Source organism: Pristiophorus japonicus, chromosome 7, assembly GCF_044704955.1.
Source record: "Pristiophorus japonicus isolate sPriJap1 chromosome 7, sPriJap1.hap1, whole genome shotgun sequence".
Lineage (NCBI taxonomy): Eukaryota > Metazoa > Chordata > Chondrichthyes > Pristiophoridae > Pristiophorus > Pristiophorus japonicus.
The window spans coordinates 204,436,483-204,456,493 of record NC_091983.1 but is presented as its reverse complement, the minus strand read 5'-3'; the positions used below and the strand labels follow the sequence as shown (position 1 = coordinate 204,456,493).

Below are 20,011 nucleotides of genomic sequence, written 5' to 3'. Positions count from 1 at the left end.
TTCTAACTATTGCCCTCATTCTTTCACATTCTGGTGCAGAGATGCAGGTTTTGTGAATCGTGTTGCTTTAACAGTGACTCAAAATAGTTCTGTTGCAGTTGTCTTCAATATACCAGCACTGCCATCTTCTAACTTGAGAGAATAATACAAGTTAAAAACAACTGGCTATGGCTAACAAAAGGTTCAATTTAGTATAAGGTTATTTGACGTAAAACATTGAACTGTTGCATACACAGTAAGATTTCTCTGTGTGGATAATTAAAATTTGCAGATGAATGTATAGTGGAAAAAGGTGGAAATGTATTCAGAATTTTTTTCAATTAAAGGTTTTTCTCCTCTCATGACTGGATTAAGTCCTATGTGCCATATTGAATAATCTGTTTACGTCACACAACTATTTATTATTGCCCATAATGAGGGTCTTGCATGTGAAAAGTGTTTTTAATATTGCTGGCAGTAGTACTAAAAGCAGTAAGTACAGATATATACCTTGAATTCTTGTAAAGAGAAAGAAAACAAGTTATTAATCCCATCCCCTTCATAATCTTGAAAACTTCAATGAGGGAACCTTGGCATTTCCTCTTTTCCAAAGAGAACAAACCCAACTTGATCTTTTCTCACAACTTGGATTTCTGACATCTTGCACCTTGTACCTTTTCAAAAAATCAGATGACCTAGACTGCAAATCAGATGACCTAGATGGCATCTTACACAGCACAGTATAACCTCTTATAGATAGTTCTCTATCCTTGTGCTATTGTAATCCCACACTTTGTTTTTTTTACCGTGTAGCCATGGACTCGGCTTTCAGTTTAATGGATTTATCTGCAAAACCCTAAGATTTCTTTCCTAGTGGACATGACTGTTTCATCAATATATATTTAACACATATCCCTGCTTTTGCTCTCATTACTTATTTTACACATTGAACTACATCTGCTATCTATAAAGCTAGTTTCCTAAAATATCCTAATCCTTTTGAATAGTGTTATATTTGTTTCCCAACATGTACACTGCCTCCTGCTTTAGTAATACCCTGTATCTACAAACTATTTCCCCCCAACAATTTTTTTTATTGCCAAAAACAATATAGAAATAAAAATCTGAATTGTTTGCTTCAACTATGAAAGCAAACCTTATGTAGATCTTGGCAATCTTGATTATGTTAAATTGGAACCAATCCATTCATCTGCCATTTTAAGGAAAAATCTGACAAGTCTGAAATTTGTGGTCTGCTGTATTTCCGAAAATGCAGATTTGCATTCACATTTCTACACGCTTGGAAAAACAGGTCAACGGAGATGCTTTAAACCACGATTGAGCAGTACATCATGGCCGAGAAATTCGGGTCGTTTGCGCCTCCCGTTAGATGGGGCGCAAATGACTTTTCGCCCGGCTGCGGTGCCGCTAACGACTCCTGCTAAATTCCGTGGCAGTTTAGCGGTAGCAGTAAACATAGAAACATAGAAAATAGGTGCAGGAGTAGGCCATTCAGCCCTTCTAGCCTGCACCGCCATTCAATGAGTTCATGCAACTTCAGTACCCCCTTCCTGCTTTCTCGCCATACCCCTTGATCCCCCTAGTAGTAAGGACTTCATCTAACTCCCTTTTGAATATATTTAGTGAATTGGCCTCAACTACTTTCTGTGGTAGAGAATTCCACAGGTTCACCACTCTCTGGGTGAAGAAGTTTCTCCTCATCTCGGTCCTAAATGGCTTACCCCTTATCCTTAGACTGTGACCCCTGGTTCTGGACTTCCCCAACATTGGGAACATTCTTCCTGCATCTAACCTGTCTAAACCTGTCAGAATTTTAAACGTTTCTATGAGGTCCCCTCTCATTCTTCTGAACTCCAGTGAATACAAGCCCAGTTGATCCAGTTTTTCTTGATAGGTCAGTCCCACCATCCCGGGAATCAGTCTGGTGAATCTTCACTGCACTCCCTCAATAGCAAGAATGTCCTTCCTCAAGTTAGGAGACCAAAACTGTACACAATACTCCAGGTGTGGCCTCACCAAGGCCCTGTACAACTGTAGCAACAACTCCCTGCCCCTGTACTCAAATCCCCTCGCTATGAAGGCCAACATGCCATTTGCTTTCTTAACCGCCTGCTGTACCTGCATGCCAACCTTCAATGACTGATGTACCATGACACCCAGGTCTCGTTGCACCTTCCCTTTTCCTAATCTGTCACCATTCAGATAATAGTCTGTCTCTCTGTTTTACCACCAAAGTGGATAACCTCACATTTATCTACATTATACTTCATCTGCCATGCATTTGCCCACTCACCTAACCTATCCAAGTCACTCTGCAGCCTCATAGCATCCTCCTCGCAGCTCACACTGCCACCCAATTTAGTGTCATCCGCAAATTTGGAGATACTACATTTAATCCCCTCGTCTAAATCATTAATGTACAATGTAAACAGCTGGGGCCCCAGCACAGAACCTTGCGGTACCCCTCTAGTCACTGCCTGCCATTCTGAAAAGTACCCATTTACTCCTACTCTTTGCTTCCTGTCTGACAACCAGTTCTCAATCCACGTCAGCACACTACCCCCAATCCCATGTGCTTTAACTTTGCACATTAATCTCTTGTGTGGGACCTTGTCGAAAGCCTTCTGAAAGTCCAAATATACCACATCAACTGGTTCTCCCTTGTCCACTTTACTGGAAACATCCTCAAAAAATTCCACAAGATTTGTCAAGCATGATTTCCCTTTCACAAATCCATGCTGACTTGGACCTATCATGTCACCTTTTTCCAAATGCGCTGCTATGACATCCTTAATAATTGATTCCCATCATTTTACCCACTTCTGAGGTCAGGCTGACCGGTCTATAATTCCCTGTTTTCTCTCTCCCTCCTTTTTTAAAAAGTGGGGTTACATTGGCTACCCTCCACTCGATAGGAACTGATCCAGAGTCAATGGAATGTTGGAAAATGACTTGTCAATGCATCCGCTATTTCCAAGGCCACCTCCTTAAGTACTCTGGGATGCAGTCCATCAGGCCCTGGGGATTTATCGGCCTTCAATCCCATCAATTTCCCCAACACCATTTCCTGACTAATAAGGATTTCCCTCAGTTCCTCCTCCTTACAAGACCCTCTGACCCCTTTTATATCCGGAAGGTTGTTTTTGTCCTCCTTAGTGAATACCGAACCAAAGTACTTGTTCAATTGGTCTGCCATTTCTTTGTTCCCCGTTATGACTTCCCCTGATTCTGACTGCAGGGGACCTACGTTTGTCTTTACTAACCTTTTTCTCTTTACATACCTATAGAAACTTTTGCAATCCGCCTTAATGTTCCCTGCAAGCTTCTTCTCGTACTCCATTTTCCCTGCCCTAATCAAACCCTTTGTCCTCCTCTGCTGAGTTCTAAATTTCTCCCAGTCCCCAGGTTCGCTGCTATTTCTGGCCAATTTGTATGCCACTTCCTTGGCTTTAATACTATCCCTGATTTCCCTTGATAGCCACGGTTGAGCTACCTTCCCTTTTTTATTTTTACGCCAGACAGGAATGTACAATTGTTGTAGTTCATCCATGCGGTCTCTAAATGCCTGCCATTGCCCATCCACAGTCAACCCCTTAAGTATCATTCGCCAATCTATCCTAGCCAATTCACGCCTCATACCTTCAAAGTTACCCTTCTTTAAGTTCTGGACCATGGTCTCTGAATTAACTGTTTCATTCTCCATCCTAATGCAGAATTCCACCATATTATGGTCACTCTTCCCCAAGGGGCCTCGCACAATGAGATTGCTAATTAATCCTCTCTCATTACACAACACCCAGTCTAAGATGGCCTCCCCCCTAGTTGGTTCCTCGACATATTGGTCGAGAAAACCATCCCTTATGCACTCCAGGAAATCCTCCTCCACCGTACTGCTTCCAGTTTGGCTAGCCCAATCTACGTGCATATTAAAGTCAGCCATTATAACTGCTGCACCTTTATTGCATGCACCCCTAATTTCCTGTTTGATGCCCTCCCCAACATCACTACTACTGTTTGGAGGTCTGTACACAACTCCCACTAACGTTTTTTGCCCTTTGGTGTTCTGCAGCTCTACCCATATAGATTCCACATCATCCAAGCTAATGTCTTTCCTAACTATTGCATTAATCTCCTCTTTAACCAGCAATGCTACCCCACCTCCTTTTCCTTTTATTCTATCCTTCCTGTCGCGCCCCGCTTTGCCGGTGATAACAGTCATCACGGTGCGCAGCACCCCGTTAAATTGGGTATCGCCCCCTGAAGCTGCGCCAGGCGATGCCAGCAACAGTTTCAGAGGACATGAACCAGCGGCAGGCAGCTCGTGGGCGATATTTAAAGGAAAGTGGCGGTGAATGGAAAAAGAATCTCCCGACTTTCCTCTGTGCCCCATTGATGCTTCAATCAGCGGTCTGTGCTTGAGCACGGCACCCCCGCTCCCCAGTGGTCCAAGGAGGCCCATTTCTTCACTGCTGAGTTTGCAGCTTGGTCCTTCCCTTTAATGAAGTAGCAGGGCTACTCGGCCCAGTGCATAGCGCTGCGCCTCGTTCCTGACCCGTCCGCCCCACTACCGCCCCAGAAAGGAAGTGGAGCGAGTTATTTTGCGCTCCACATCCTTTCAGGAGCTGCAACCCAAATTTCTCGAGAATGGCATGACTTCCGCACCTGCCGCAAAATGTCCCGCCTCCCGGATGTTACCGCCCCCAAACGGTGCGCAATGGAATTTCACCCCCCATGACTTGAAGTTGATGATAAAGAACTCCACTTACAAAACTATTTGCAATTTACTTTACTTTCTAGCTGTTGTTGAAGCTGAGCAACTGAGAGTTCCACCTTTTAACTGAAGAGAGGTTGACAATGTGATTGGGAACAATTGACCAGCTCTCAAAAAGTGGAGGGATATATGGAGGATACAATGGGGAGGTGGTATATATCGAGAATACTCAATGAGGAAGTGGGATATATGGAGGATATTAGGGTGGTCACATATATGGAGGACACTCAATGGAGTAGTGAGCCACATGGAGGATATTGGGGAGGTGGGAAAGAAACTGGTGTGTGGAATTTATTAAAGTGGGCAAGCATCATGAACTGTGCCTGCAACTCAACATTCTGTATCAATGCAAGACATCGACAAAGAATGGCAGTGTTGAAACTTCATAGACCACTATTTTCAAGGGTGTAACACTGTTACATGGAGATACCTGGAACTATTTATTTTGACTCATGCATTCGAGAGATCAAATTATCCACCACCTGACAAACCTGGATGTGAAGCCATATACTAGGCCACACAAAGTCTCTCTTAGCGTTTTCTTTGAGCCACAGCACAAATTCTCTCAATTGTTCTGTGTTCTTAGGAATCATTGGGTCAGTTAGTTGGCTCCAATTATACCATGCACTTTTATAACTGAGCTGTTCTAAATGGGAACAGTACTGTAGAGAGAATTCTTCAATTTCAAAGTATTTCCTCCCCTCCCCCAAAAAATAAACTACATAGGATTACATAGAATATATGGCACAGAAAAAGGCCATTCGGCCCAAACAGTCCATACCGACGTTTATGCTCCACTCGAGCCTCCTCCCGTCTTTCCTCCTCTAAATCTATCAGCATAACCCTCGATTCCCTTCTCCCTCATATGCTTTTCTAGCCTCCCGCAAGATCCTGCAAATCCATTGGCAGGATAGGCGCACCAACTTCAGCGTTCTCGCTCAGGCCAATATCCCCAGCATCGAAGCACTGACCAGGCTCGATCAACTCTGTTGGGCAGGCCACATCATCCGCATGCCCAATACAAGACTCCCAAAACAAGCACTCTGCTCGGAGCTCCGACATGGCAAGCAACTCTTAGGTGGACAGAGGAACTGCTTCAAGGACATCCTCAAAGTCTCCTTGAAAAGGTGCAACATCCCCACCAACTCCTGGCCAAAGACCACACAAAGTGGAGGAAAAACATCCGGGAAGGCGCCGAACACCTCGAGTCACTACACCAAGAGCAAGCTGAAGCCAAGCGTATACAGTGGAAGGAATGTACGGCAACCCAGGCACCCAACTCACCTGTTCCTTCAACCACCATCTGCCCCACCTGTGATAGAGACTCGATCCCACATAGGACTCATCAGTCACTTGAGAACTCATTTTTAGTGTGGAAACAAGTCATCCTCGACTCCGAAGGACTGCCTAAGAAGACATTCATGTAGCGAGTTCCACATTCTCACCACTCTTTTTGGTTAAAGAAGTTTCTTCTGAATTTCCTATTGGATTTCTTGGTGACTATCTTATATTGATGGCCTCTAGTTATACTCTTCCCCATAAGTGGAAACATTCTCTCTGTATCCACTCGATCAAAACCTTCAACAATTTTAAAGACCTCTATTAGGTCACCCCTCAGCCTTTTTTGAAGAGGTCTGTTCATCCTATCCTGATATTTATACATTCGCATTTCTGGTATCATCTTTGTAAATTTTCTCTGCTCCCTCCAATGCCTCGATATCCTTTTTATAATATGGCGACCAGTACTCCAAGTGTGGTCATTACAGGTTTAGCATAACTTCCCTACTTTTCAATTCTATCCCTCGAGAAGTAAACCCTAGTGCTTGGTTTGCTTTTTTTATGGCCTTGTGTTACAACTTGTAATGATTTGTGTTTTTGTACTCCAAGATCCCTTTGTTCCTCGACCCCACCTCGACTCATACCCTCCAATAAGTGACCCCCCTATTCTTCCTACAAAAATGTAATACAGGTTGTACCTCTCCAGTCCGGGTCTCTCTAATCTGGAAATAGCTGTGGTTTGGCATTAGTAGGGAGAGGAGGGTTTATTAAAAAAAAAGGTTTGATCGGCAATTGGCTGGAATGGCTGTCAATCAGTCATTGTGTTCGGCTGAGGCAGCTGCCCACAGGCTTCCAGCACACACACACACAGGAACCCAGGAGCTGTCAACAGAAAAGGGATTGAGATTCCTCTATTGCCTTGTAATATGGTTATTCCAATATTATTGGAATGTAGTTTTCAATATGGTCCATGCACTAATTTTGCTTTGTCTTTGAAATGTGATCATCTGGATATTAATGATACATAGGTTTCATATTGGGAGCATTGTTTTATACAGAAATTGCTTGGATTTGAATGTGAATTACTTGCTTTCACTTTGAACTCAGCTTTTCATCTTTTCTGGTATAACCAGCCTAAAAAGAAAGGATTTTCTGCAATTCATGAGGAGGTTAAAATGCCACCTAGGGATTTCCATTTGGAGTGCTTTTAGGTGACTGCTAAAGAAGTTGAATAAATGATTTATAACAACATACTCTTTTTGCCAATTTTATATTAACCAGCCTTTATCTTCTAACTCATGATGATACTATCAGATGTCAGATATGGTGGCTGCAGTGACCTCCCATGGTTCGGAAAATCCTCTGTTCTGGCACCAGTCAAGTCCCGAGGGTGCCGGACTAGAGAGGTCCAACCTCACATTTATCTGTGTTGAACTTCAGTTGCTAATTATATGCCCATTCTGCAAGTTTATTAATGTCCTCCTGTAATTTGTGGCAGTCCTCCTCAGTATTGACTATCGCCCCCAATTTGGTGTCGTCTGCAAATTTAGAAATAATGTTTTTGATTCCAAAGTCTAAATCGTTAATATAAATTGTGAACAATAGTGGTCCCAGCACTGATCCTGGTGGAACACCACTACCATCCTTCTGCCACTAAATAGCTACCCTTTACCTCTACTCTCCGCTTGTCTTGAAGCCTGCTACTTGTCCCCTGACACCGCATTCTCTGACCTTGTTCATCACTCTATTATGGGGTATCGCATCGAAGGCCTTTTGAAAATCTAGATAAATTATATCTAATGCATTGTCTAACCTCTCTGTTACCTCTTCAAAAAATTCAGTGAGATTGGTCAAGCAAGACTTTCCCTTTTGAAATCCATGCTGACTATTCATTATTATATTTTTGGTTTCTAGATGTGCTTCTGTTTTCTCCTTTAGTAGGGATTCCATTATTCTCCTTGCCACCGATGTTAAGTTGACTGGTCTACAATTTCCTGAACATGTTCTATCCCCCTTCTTAAATATAGTTATTACGTTAGCTATCCGCCAGTCCTCTGGCACTACACCTTTTTCAAACAAATTATTAAATATGTGTAGTAATGCCGGACTTTATCCTCTTTGAGGTTGATTAGTTTATTTATTATATCACTTTTTATTTCAAATGCATTTATCTCATTACTAATCTCATCATTCAATGTCATGTCCATCTGTTATATCTCCCTGTTAAATCATTATTTTGCTTCAGTATTTAATATTTCTGCAATCTCATTATTGTTACCTGTGTTATTATCCTTAATGGCCCTATTCCCATCCCAACCCTCCCAAACTAAGATTTATTAAAAATCTGATACCTGATCGGAGATATTTGTAATTTTCACCCTCTTTAACGCATCATTCTAAATGTTCAGGCTGAGGCTCCTATCGTAAGAAAAGAGAAATCCGAGGGGTGACATGATCGAGGTCTTTAAAATTATGAAAGGGATTGATAGGGTAGATTTGAGAGGAGGTTTCCGCGTGGAGGAGACCAAAACTAGGGGCTATAAGTATAAGATAATCACTAACGAACCCAAAAAGGATTTCAGAAAAACTTCTTTACCCAGAGAATGGTTAGAATGTGGAACTTGTTACCACAAGCAGTGGTTGAGGTGAATAGCATAGATGCATTTAAGGAGAATCTGGATAAACATGAGGAAGAAAGGAATAGAAGGTGATGCTGATTGGGTTAGATCAAGAGGTGTGGGAGGTGGCTCATGTGGAGCATAAACAATCGGCATAGTCCAGTTGGGCCAAATGTGCTGCAAATTCTATATTCTAAAATTTTCATTGTATCTCTCCATGTACAGTTAGGAGATCCTTTGCTGGTGTCAGTATCCAGGCCTTCTATAGAGTGGCACCTCATAGACACCCATAGATTGGCAATCACGATCCACAGAGGCCAGTGAGGAGACATTATGTTACAATCAAACACTCTACTCAGTGCTGGATTTTGCAGGCTCATATACCTACCAAAAATAAAACCTAATGGAGCTCGCTAACCTTACTGACTGTAAAGAATAAAATAGGACTCAGCAACAGTTTTCATAGATCAGGATGTTGTCAGAAATGTTCTTCTTGTAGTCACTATTTTTTTTTTCGCATATTAGTATCCATATAGAATAGAATCTACTAAAGCCAATGCACTGTGATGTGCCAATACATGTTCTGTATGTAAGAACATAAGAAATAGAAGCAGGCGTAGGCCATTTGGCCCCTCGAGCCTGCTCCACCATTCAATAAGATCATGGCTGATCTGATCATGGACTCAGCTCCACTTCCCTGCCCGTTCCCTATAACCCTTTACTCCCTTATCACTCAAAAATCTGTCTATCTCCACCTTAAATATATTCAATGACCCAGCCTCCACAGCTCTCTGAGGCAGAGAATTCCATAGATTTACAACCCTCTGAGAGAAGAAATTTCTCCTCATCTCAGTTTTAAATGGGCATCCCCTTATTTTATGTCCCCTAGTTTTAGTTTCCCCTATGAGGGGAAATATCCTCTCTGCATCCACCTTGTTGAGCCCCCTCATTATCTTATACGTTTCAATAAGATCACCTCTCATTCTTCTGAACTCCAATGTGTATAGGCCCAACCTACTCAACCTATCCTCATAAGTCAACACCCTCATCTCCGGAATCAACCTAGTGAACCTTCTCTGAACAGCATCCAATGCAAGTATATTCTTTCTTAAATACGGAGACCAAAACTGTACTCAGTGCTCCTGGTGTGGCCTCACCAATACCCTGAACAGTTGTAGCAAGACTTCTCTGCTTTTATACTCTATCCCCCTTGCAATAAAGGCCAACATTCCATTTGCCTTCCTGATTATTTGCTGTACTTGCATACTAACTTTTTGTGTTTCCTGCACAAGGATCCCCAGGTCTCTCAGTACTGCAGTACTTTGCAATTTTTCTCCATTTAAATTATAATTTGCTTTCCTATTATTTCTGCCAAAGTGGATAACCTCACATTTTCCCACATTATACTCCATCTGCCAAATTTTTCCCCACTCACTTAGCTTGTCTATGTCCCTTTGCAGATTTTTTATGTCCTCCTCACAATTTGCTTTCCCACCCATCTTTGTATCATCAGCAAACTTGGCTACATTACGCTTGGTCCTTTCATCCAAGTCATTCATATAAATTGTAAATAGTTGAGAACCCAGCACCGATCCCTGCGGCACCCCACTAGTTACTGTTTGCCAACTGGAAAATGACCTATTTATCCCGACTCTCTGTTTTCTGTTAGTTAGCCAATCTTCTATCCATGCTAATATATTACCCCAACCCCGTGAGCTTTTATCTTGTGCAGTAACCTCTTATGTGGCACTTTATCGAATGCCTTCTGGAAATCCAAATACACCACATCCATTGGTTCCCCCTTATCCACCCTGCTCGTTACAGCCTCAAAGAACTCCAGCAAATTTGTCAAAAATCATTTCCCTTTCATAAAACCATGCTGACTCTGCTTGATTGAATCATGCTTTTCCAAATGTCCCGCTACTGCTTTCTTTAATAATGGACTCCAGCATTTTCTCAACGACAGATGTTAGGCTAACTAGTCTAAAGTTTCCTGCTTTTTGTCTGCGTCCTTTTTTAAATAGGGGCAATACATTTGCGGTTTTGCCCCAGAATCCAGGGAATTTTGGTAGATTACAACCAATGCATCCACTATCTCTGCAGCCACTTCTCTTAAGATCCTAGGATGTAAACCATCAGGCCCATTATTTTACCTTGTACTACTTCAGTAGTGACGGTATTAAGTTCCGCCCCCCCCTATAGCCCCTTGATTATCCACTATTGTGGATGTTTTTAGTGTCTTCTACTGTGAAGACCGGTACAAAATATTTGTTCAGCATCTCTGCCATTTCCTTGTTCTCCATTATTAATTCCCCAGTCTCATCCTCCAGCCACTCTTTTCCTTTTTATGTACCTGTAGAAACTTGTGTTAGTTTACTTTCATAATCTATCTTCCCTCTTTTAATCATATTTTTAGTTGTTCTCTGCTGGCTTTTAAAAATTTCCCAATCCTTTGACCTCCCACTAGTCTTGGCCACATTGTATGCCTGTTTTCAATTTGATACCCTCCCTTATTTCCTTAGTTAGCCACGGATGGTTATCCCTTCTCTTACAGTCTTTCCTACTCATTGGGATATATTTTTGTTGCGAGTTATGAAATATCTCCTTAAATGTCTGCCACTGCTCATTAACCGCCCCACACTCAACTCTGCCCTCATACCTTTGTAGGCCCCTTTATTTAAGCTTAGGACACTGGTTTGAGAACCAAATTTCTCTCCCTCCAACTGAATTTGAAATTCAACTGTATTATGGTCACTCATCCTAGAGGATCTTTTATTACGAGATCATTTATTAATGATGCCTGATTAAACAGTACTAGATCTAAGATGGCCTGCTCCCTGGTTGGTTCCGCAACGTACTGTTCAAGGAAACTATCCTGGATACACTCTATGAACTCCTGCTCAAGGCTACCCTAGCCAATTTGCTTTGTCCAATCAATATGAAAGTTAAAATCACCCATGATTATTGCTGTTCCTTTTTTACAAGCCTCCGCTATTTCTTGATTTATACTCCGTCCAACCGTGTAGCTACTGTTCGGGGGCCTATAGACTATATCCACCAGCGACTTTTTCCCTTTATTATTCCTTATCTCCACCCAAACTGATTCAACCTCTGAGCCAATATCGTTTCTCACTAACGCACTGATCCCATTCTTTATTAACAGTGCTACCCCACCTCCTTTTCCTTTCTGTCTGTCCTTCCGAATTGTCAAATACCCCTGAATATTTAGTTCCCAGTCCTGGTCACCTTGCAACCACGTCTCTGTAATGGCTATCAGATCATACCTAATATATGCAAATTGTTACCAAATTCGAACTTAATAAATAAACCTGCTTCTCTGAAAAAACAGGAAGATTTTAAATAATGCGGTGGGGTAGGAGAGAAAGTTTAAAAATTACAATAATTCTGCCTGCCTTGGTGTTCGTAACTATGACGTCCCACTCTATCAGATGCCAATCTTATTCAGAACACTGCAGGGCAGAGGTGGAGCCCACCTAGACACGATGTTCTTCTCCCAACGGGGAGAGGGGGGAAGTTCGAAGACATTTCACTCTGGGTTGATCTGGTGAACCTGCCAATAACCAGTTACATAGCACCAATAGCACAATACTGGATTATTTGCCAGTAGTCTTAGTCTAGAAAGATACTGTTGGGAAAGCGCAGGAGAAATGTTGCGTGGAATATCATAGGTATACATCTCTTATATTTCTATAGTTTTTGTTCTTTTTCAATAGTTTTGCACCACGTTTACCTAAAGCTGGAGAAACCATACATGGGCGCAAGTTTTTTATTGGATTTGGAGGAAAAGGGGCCAATCAGTGTATCCAGGCAGCACGGCTTGGAACCAAATCAGCAATGGTTAGCAAGGTAAGACTAAAAAAAATTCTAAACTAAGAAATTATTTCTTCGTCATGGAAGCAGGGACCATGAGGAGAATTGGCCTCTTCTGTGACTACACTGGATTACACTGCTACGTTTCTGCACTAGATTACACTGGATTATACCTGCTGCTTCTCCATCTCTGCTGCAAAAATTAATTTTTTCTTCTAACTGCGGCTGTGTCTCTGCTGAACTCATTCTACTGGTTTTTCCGCTCTGCTGTCCTCTGCGAGCAGCTGCCGGATCACTTGTTCTACCTATTGTGTTCCTAACACAGATGAGACTGCACACCGGGAGGTGAAAGTAACAGTGACCTCAGTCTTTATTAAGACACTCCAGAATGAGTAACAGGCCTTAGGGGCCAGCTTATATACTGTGCTCCCAAGGGATGCTGGGATCCCTTGGGACTTCAGGGGATGCGCTCCCTGGTGGCGGAACATGGGAGTGCATGCTTTACAGATACACAACATCACTCCCCCGCCAAAGTCAAAGTGAAAACTATTTACAAGGTGAGCCTGTCGGGAGCCTTTCTTTCCCTGGTGGACCGCCTTGGTTCAAATGTCTGTCCTGGTGTGTTGGCTGTGCCCTCGCTGGGCTGGCGTGTTGTTGACCCTGCAGGGCTGCTGGGTGAGCCTGGCCTTGCTGGGCTGTTGGGCATGATGGGTTCGATTTCCTGGTCCGGCGTGGTGTCGTTGATCCTTTGGGTGTGTGTTGTGGGCTCGAAAAAGGTGGTGTCTGCTGTGGGTTGTTCAGGGCAGTCTGTGAACCGCAGCCTCATTTGGTCCAGATGCTCTCTGCAAATTTGTCCATTGTCTAGTTTGACTACAAACACCCTATTCCCTTCTTTATCTATGACGGTGCCCGCGATCCACTTGAGACCATGTCCATAGTTTAGCACATACACAGGGTCATTCAGATCAATTTCCCATGACACAGTGGCACGACCATCGTTTACATTTGGTTGCTGCCGCCTGCTCTCTCCCTGATCATGATCGTGTCCTTTTCATGAGTATCTCAGCCGGGGGCACCCCTGTGAGTGAGTGGGGTCTCGTGCGGCAGCTGAGCAGTACTCAGGACAGGCGGGTTTGGATTGAATCTTCTGTGACACGTTTAAGGCTCTGTTTGATTGTTTGTACTGCCCGCTCTGCCTGTCCATTGGAGGCTGGTTTAAACGGGGCCGAGGTGACATGTTTGATCCCATTGTGGGTCATGAATTCTTTAAATTTGGCACAGGTGAAACATGGCCCGTTGTCACTGACCAGTATGTCAGGCAGGCCGTGGGTGGCAAACATGGCCCTCAGGCTTTCAATGGTGGTGGTGGTGGAGCTTCCCGACATTATTTCACATTCAATCCATTTTGAAAAAGCATCCACCACCACCAGGAACATTTTACCGGGGAATGGGCCCGCATAGTCGACATGGATCCTTGACCATGGTCTGGAGGGCCAGGACCACAAACATGGTGGTGCCTCTCTCGGAGCGTTGCTCAACTGAGCACACACGCTGCATTGCCGTACACAGGACTCTTAAGTCAGAGTCGATACCGGGCCACCATACGTGGGATCTGGCTATCGCTTTCATCATTACTATACCCGGGTGTGTGCTGTGGAGATCCGAGATGAACATCTCCCTGACCATTTTGGGTAGCACTACGCGGTTACCCCACAACAGGCAGTCTGCCTGAATGAACAGCTCGTCCTTTCGCCGCTGGAACGGCTTGATTAGCTGTTGCATTTCAACGGGGATGCTGGCCCAGCTCCCATGCAGTACACAGTTTTTTACTAGGGACAGCAGAGGATCTTGGCTGGACCAAGTCCTAATCTGGCGGGTCGTGACAGGTGATTTATCATTTTCAAACGCTTCCATGACCATCAACAAGTCTGCGGGCTGCGCCACAATCAACAAGTTTGCAGGCTGCGCCATTTCCACCCCCGTGGTGGGCAATGGTAGCCAAATGAGAGCATCCGCACAGTTCTCGGTGCCTGGCCTGTGGCGGAAGGTATCGTTATACGCTGATAGCGCGAGTGCCCACCTTTGTATGCGGGCTGAGGCATTAGTATTTATCCCCTTGTTTTCAGCGAAAAGGGATATGAGGGGCTTCTGATTGGTTTCCAGCTTAAATTTGAGGCCAAACTGGCACTGATGCATTTTCTTTACCCCGAGCATACATGCTAATGCCTGTTTCTCAATATGCTTTGGGCCCTCTCGGCCTTAGACAAGCTCCTGGAGGCATAGGCGACAGGTTGCAACTTCCCCACATCGTTAGCTTGTTGTAATACACACCCGACTCCGTACGACGACGCATCACATGCTAGCACGAGTCTTTTACACGGGTTCTACAATATAAGCAGCTTGTTGGAGCATAAAATGTTTTTGGCTTTCTCAAAAGCAATTACGTGCTTTTTTTCCCCATACCCAGTTCTCACCTTTACGCAATAACACATGTAGGGGCTCTAAGAGGGTGCTTCACCCCGGTAGGAAGTTATCAAAATAGTTGAGGAGTCCCAGGAACGACCGCAGCTCCATGGTGTTCTGTGGCCTGGGCGCGTTCCTGATAGCCTCTGTCTTGGCGTCTGTGGGCTGAATGCCGTCCGCCGCGATCTTTCTCCCCAAAAACTCCACTTCTGTTGCCATGAAGACACATTTCGACCTCTTCAGCCGCAGCCCTACGCGATCCAGTCGCTGGAGGACCTCCTCCAGGTTTTGTAGGTGCTCGACGGTGTCCCGACCAATATGTAGTCCTGAAAAACCACCGTGCGTGGTACCGACTTTAGGCCATGTTTCTCTGGAAGATCGCTGCAGCCGACCAAATTCCAAATGGCCATCTGTTGTAGATGAACAGTCCCTTGTGCGTGTTGATGCAGGTGAGGCCCTTTGAAGACTCCTCCAGCTCCTGCGTCATGTCGGCCGAAGTCAGGTCGAACTTGGTGAACGTCTTGCCTCCTGCCAGCATCGCAAATAGGTCGTCTGCCTTAGGTAGCGGGTATTGGTCCTGTAGCGAGAAACGATTAATAGTTACTTTATAATCGCCGCAAATCCTTACCGTGCCATCACTTTTGAGTACTGGAACAATCGGGCTGGCCCACTCGCTGAATTCCACTGGGGAGATGATGCCCTCGCGTTGCAGCCTGTCCAGCTCGGTTTCCACTCTCTCCCTCATCATGTGAGGTACCGCTCGCGCCTTGTGATGAATAGGTCATGCCTCTGGGATCTGCAACTTCGCCCCGGAAAAGTTTCCAATGCCTGGCTCAAAAAGGGAAGGAAATTTGTTAAGAACCTGGGTACATGAGGCCTCATCGACATGTGATAGCACTCGGATGTCATCCCAGTTCCAGCGGATTTTGCCCAGCCAGCTCCTTCCAAGCAGTGTGGGGCCATCGACCGGGACAATCCAGAGTGGCAGTTCGTGCACCGTGCCCTCGTAGTTGACCTTGACCATGGCGCTGCCCAGGACAGTGATAAGCTCTTTGGTGTACGTTCTCAGTTTCGTGTGGATGAGGCTCAGGGCTGGTCTGAGTGCCTTGTTGCACCACAGTCTCTTAAACATCTTTTTACTCATGATGGATTGACTAGCACCAGTATCCAGTTGCATGGCTATGAGTAAGCCATTCAACTTTACATTTAGCATTATAGGTGGACATTTCGTCGAAAATGTGTGCACCCCGTGTACTTCAGCATCTGCCTCCTCTCGCTCAGGCTCGAAATTGCTTTGATCCACCATGGACCGATCTTCCGCTGCCACGTGGTGGTTAGCAGATTTTGCAGAGCTTGCAGCTCGACTGCAAGCTCGTTGGAGGTGCCCCATTGTTCCACAGCTCTTGCAAACATACCCTTTGAAGCGGCATGAATAGGCTGAATGGAAGCCTCCACAACGCCAACAAGATGTTAATTGCCTTGCATTCATCCTTTGTTGGGGACTCAGTCATCTGGGTCACCTGAGGCCTGCTGGCAGTTGCAGACTCGTGGTTTATGCCCTGTACATTTCTGCTCGCAAACACAGTTCCAGTTAATTTATGAACATTGCTAGCACTTGTGTGCTGAGAGATTTGTTTGGTGTTATCACTGGTGGACATAAACGCCTGTGTTATTGCAATGGTCTTACTGAGGGTTGGTGTCTCTACAGTCAAAAGTTTTCGTAGGATGGTCTCGTGTCCAGTGCCCAGTACAAAAAAGTCTCTGCGCATTGGCTCCAGGTAGCCATCAAACTCACATTGTCCTGTAAGTCGCCTTAGCTCGGCAGATGAGACTGAACCAGGGAGGTTAAAGTAACAGTGACCTCAGTCTTTATTAAGACACTCCAGAGTGAGGAACAGGCCTTAGGGGCCGACTTATATACAGTGCTCCCAAGGGATCCTGGGATACCTTGGGACTTCAGGGGATGTGCTCCCTGGTGGCGGAACATGGGAGTGCCTGCTTTACAGATACACAACACTACCGGTTTCAAACTTTGCTGGTCGCTGGCTGCAGCTTTTACTGCGATCCAGAAACTTGTGTCAACGTCGCCATCATCTTTCTGCACCGCTACCGACTCTCCTTCCTACAGCACATCCTCGAACTGTCTACACTTCAAATAGCTTCTGGACTTCATTCGCCTGCTTTGGACAGCGGTTTGTCGATGCTCTGTGCTGGCCCATCCTGTTCATCTCGACTTTGCCCTTCCATGGGACCTCTGGCTTTGGCCTGGTCTTCCTGCTATTGTATCCCATTAACTACCAAGTCTAAACAGGCCTATGTAAGCTGAGCTTTTCCCCCTGTCTGTTGGGGGAAAAAGAAGACTTCTCTTCCTCGAGGTGGGCTCCCTGATATAAGGAGTCGACACCTGCCCTTTAACATAGCGACCATGGAATCACTCAGACGAAACCTCGGTTTTTATTCGAACATGCTCGGGAAGGTTGCGATGAACACTTTCCCAATCAGAGGTTTTACAATTACAATTATACAGTTTTTCGAGAGGTGCGACCCTCCTACAAAACCACCGATTGGCCTACTGCTCAGACTGGCTCTGAGTGGTTCTCCCCCACCTGCCCATGGTTTCAACTTTGCCTCAGTTCCTCATGACGTTTGATTTGACCTTGCTTCCCAGGGTTTGCTATCTTTCTAGACTGTTGATTCTCCACTGCCCTTGTAATTCAGTACTGGGTGTATGTTTTCATCTTCCATCAGTCTGTGCTAAGGGTCAATGCAGTGTTGGCTACCTATGATGGTTCATTAACCATCAAGCTTTGCAACATAGCAAGCTTTGCTGCTTCCCCTTCTAAAAACCCATTCAAGCAAGTGTATAAGCATGCTTTACATACAGTTACAATCCCTATAAAGACAGAGGAACGCCCGATTCCTCAGAACCTCCTAATACTGATAAGCCCTACAATTCAGTTCGGGTATCGGTTTTCCTCCCCTTACATTGTCCATTCGTGTGCGCACTTTGGCTGCCACTCCGGACCCAAGCCATTTAATACTTTTCCACTTTTTCCTATCTTTCCTTTTCTCTTTATCCCTCACTGACTGTTCGTTATGCCTTCTTTCATCTCTCTTCTCTCGGATACTCTGCCCTCCCAAATCCCTATCCCAATCCTTCATTACTCTTCGACCTTCCTACTCTCTTTCCGTCGCAGACTTGACTCCCTCCTAGATAAGCCTACAGCTTCCCTCTGTGCCTCTCTGCATCCTACAAAGGGCCCATCGAGGCATTCGTCACTGCCTCCTTAAGAGCAGCAACCCAACTATACCATCTTACTCTCCTCGACCATCCCGCCCAGCGCGCCCACTGTGGGCTAATCTTGCCAATCTCCTCCCTGTCCAACTCACCTCCCCCCCCCTCCCCCAGCACTGACCCCGTTGATGCAGGCTGTGTGGCAGCCATCACCGACCCTCTCCGCATCTCCCTCCAGAATGTCCATTCGCTTGTGAACAAGGCCCTTCCCATCCATGAGCTTATTGTGGATGATGGCATCGACATCATGGCTCTGACGTGAATGTGGTTGAGGGGCAAAGACACCTTACCCTTAAATGAAGCCCCCCCGCCTGGCTATACCTTCCACCACTTGCCCCGCTCAGACCGCCGTGATGGCGGTGTGGCTCTCATCACCAAATCACACCTTGGTCTGTCCCCCTACTCCTCCAACACTCCTCCTTTGAGCATCTCGCCCTATTCCACCCCTCTCACCTCGCATTTAAACTTCTCGTTCTCGACCGCCCACCCAAGTACCCTAAAAATTTTATTACCGATATTTCTTCACTACTTTCCTCCCTCTGCATCTGTACCAAACGACTTCTCATCCTCGGTGATTTCAACCTCCATCTCAATTCATCGCTCTCCTCTGAGTTCACTAGCTCCCTATCCTCCCTTAATCTCTTCCTCCATGTAAACTCCGCAACCCATATTCACGGCCAACCTCTCGACCTTGCTATTTTTCATGGCCTCGCTACTCCCATCGTGTCAATCACAGATAAGGACATCTCTAACTACTTCCTCGCATTGCTCTCCACCCATATCCCCCTTCCACCCTACCTCCTTCTGTGTCCGCCCCCTGGAAAAAAATCTCTCTCCTAACTCTCTTAGAACTGCACTTGTGAATTCTCAACTGTCCAGCCTTGACACCATAACATTTCTGCACTACTGATCTGCTCAATCACACCATCACCACCACCTTTGATGCCCTAATCCCTGTTAAAACAATTACTCTCTTTCACCTTGCCATTCCCCCTGGTACAGCCCTGATTTTCGCTCCCTTCAGTCCAAGGGACGCAGACTTGAACGGATATGGCGGACAACTGGTTTAGCCATTCACCACCAGATCTGGCTGGACCACATAAAGCACTATCGCTCACTATGCCAGAGTCATTATTGAATGTAAAGATAAACCCCGGCTTCTATTCTCCACGGCTAACTGTCTTTTTGAACCCTTCTCCCCAGTCTCCACCCTCACCACCGACAGTAAGTATGAGGAGCTCATGGACTTCTTTGTCGCTAAGATTGGGACCATCCATTCAGTCGCCTCTGTCTCTTCCCCTAACCCACCCTGCCCTAGCCCTGACCTCACATCTTTCTCCAGTTTCTCTCCAATCTTCCCTTTTGACCTTTCCGAGCTCATCCTGTCTATGAGACCCACTTCTGACTCCCTTAAACCTATTCCCACTAAATTGCAGACCACCCAACTTCCTTTTCTGACTCCCATGTTAGCTGACATTGTTAACAGTTCTCCTCAGGTACTGTCCCCTTTCCCTCAAATCTGTCATCATGACCCCTCTCAAAAAAACAATCCTCGACCCCTCCGTCCTTGCAAACTACCACCCCATCTCCAACCTCCCTTTCCTCTCCAAAGTCCTTGAACGTGTTGTCGCCTCTTAAATCCGTGCCCATCTTTCCCGCAATTCCACATTTGAATCCCTCCAATCTAGTCTCTGCTCCTGCCACAGTACCGAAATGGCTGTCATCAAAATCACAAATGACATCCTTTGTGACTGT

The 20,011-nt window shown here is 45.2% G+C and overlaps 1 protein-coding gene across 1 annotated transcript in view; it reads left to right on the top strand.

Moving 5' to 3' along the window:
- The window catches only part of rbks (ribokinase), a 220,502-nt gene that overhangs the window by 54,135 nt on the left and 146,356 nt on the right, over window positions 1-20,011 (top strand). Inside the window, exon 2 of the mRNA XM_070885723.1 lies at window positions 12,402-12,534. Coding sequence (XP_070741824.1) covers window positions 12,402-12,534 — 133 coding nt within the window. The remainder of the gene's footprint in view (window positions 1-12,401; window positions 12,535-20,011) is intronic.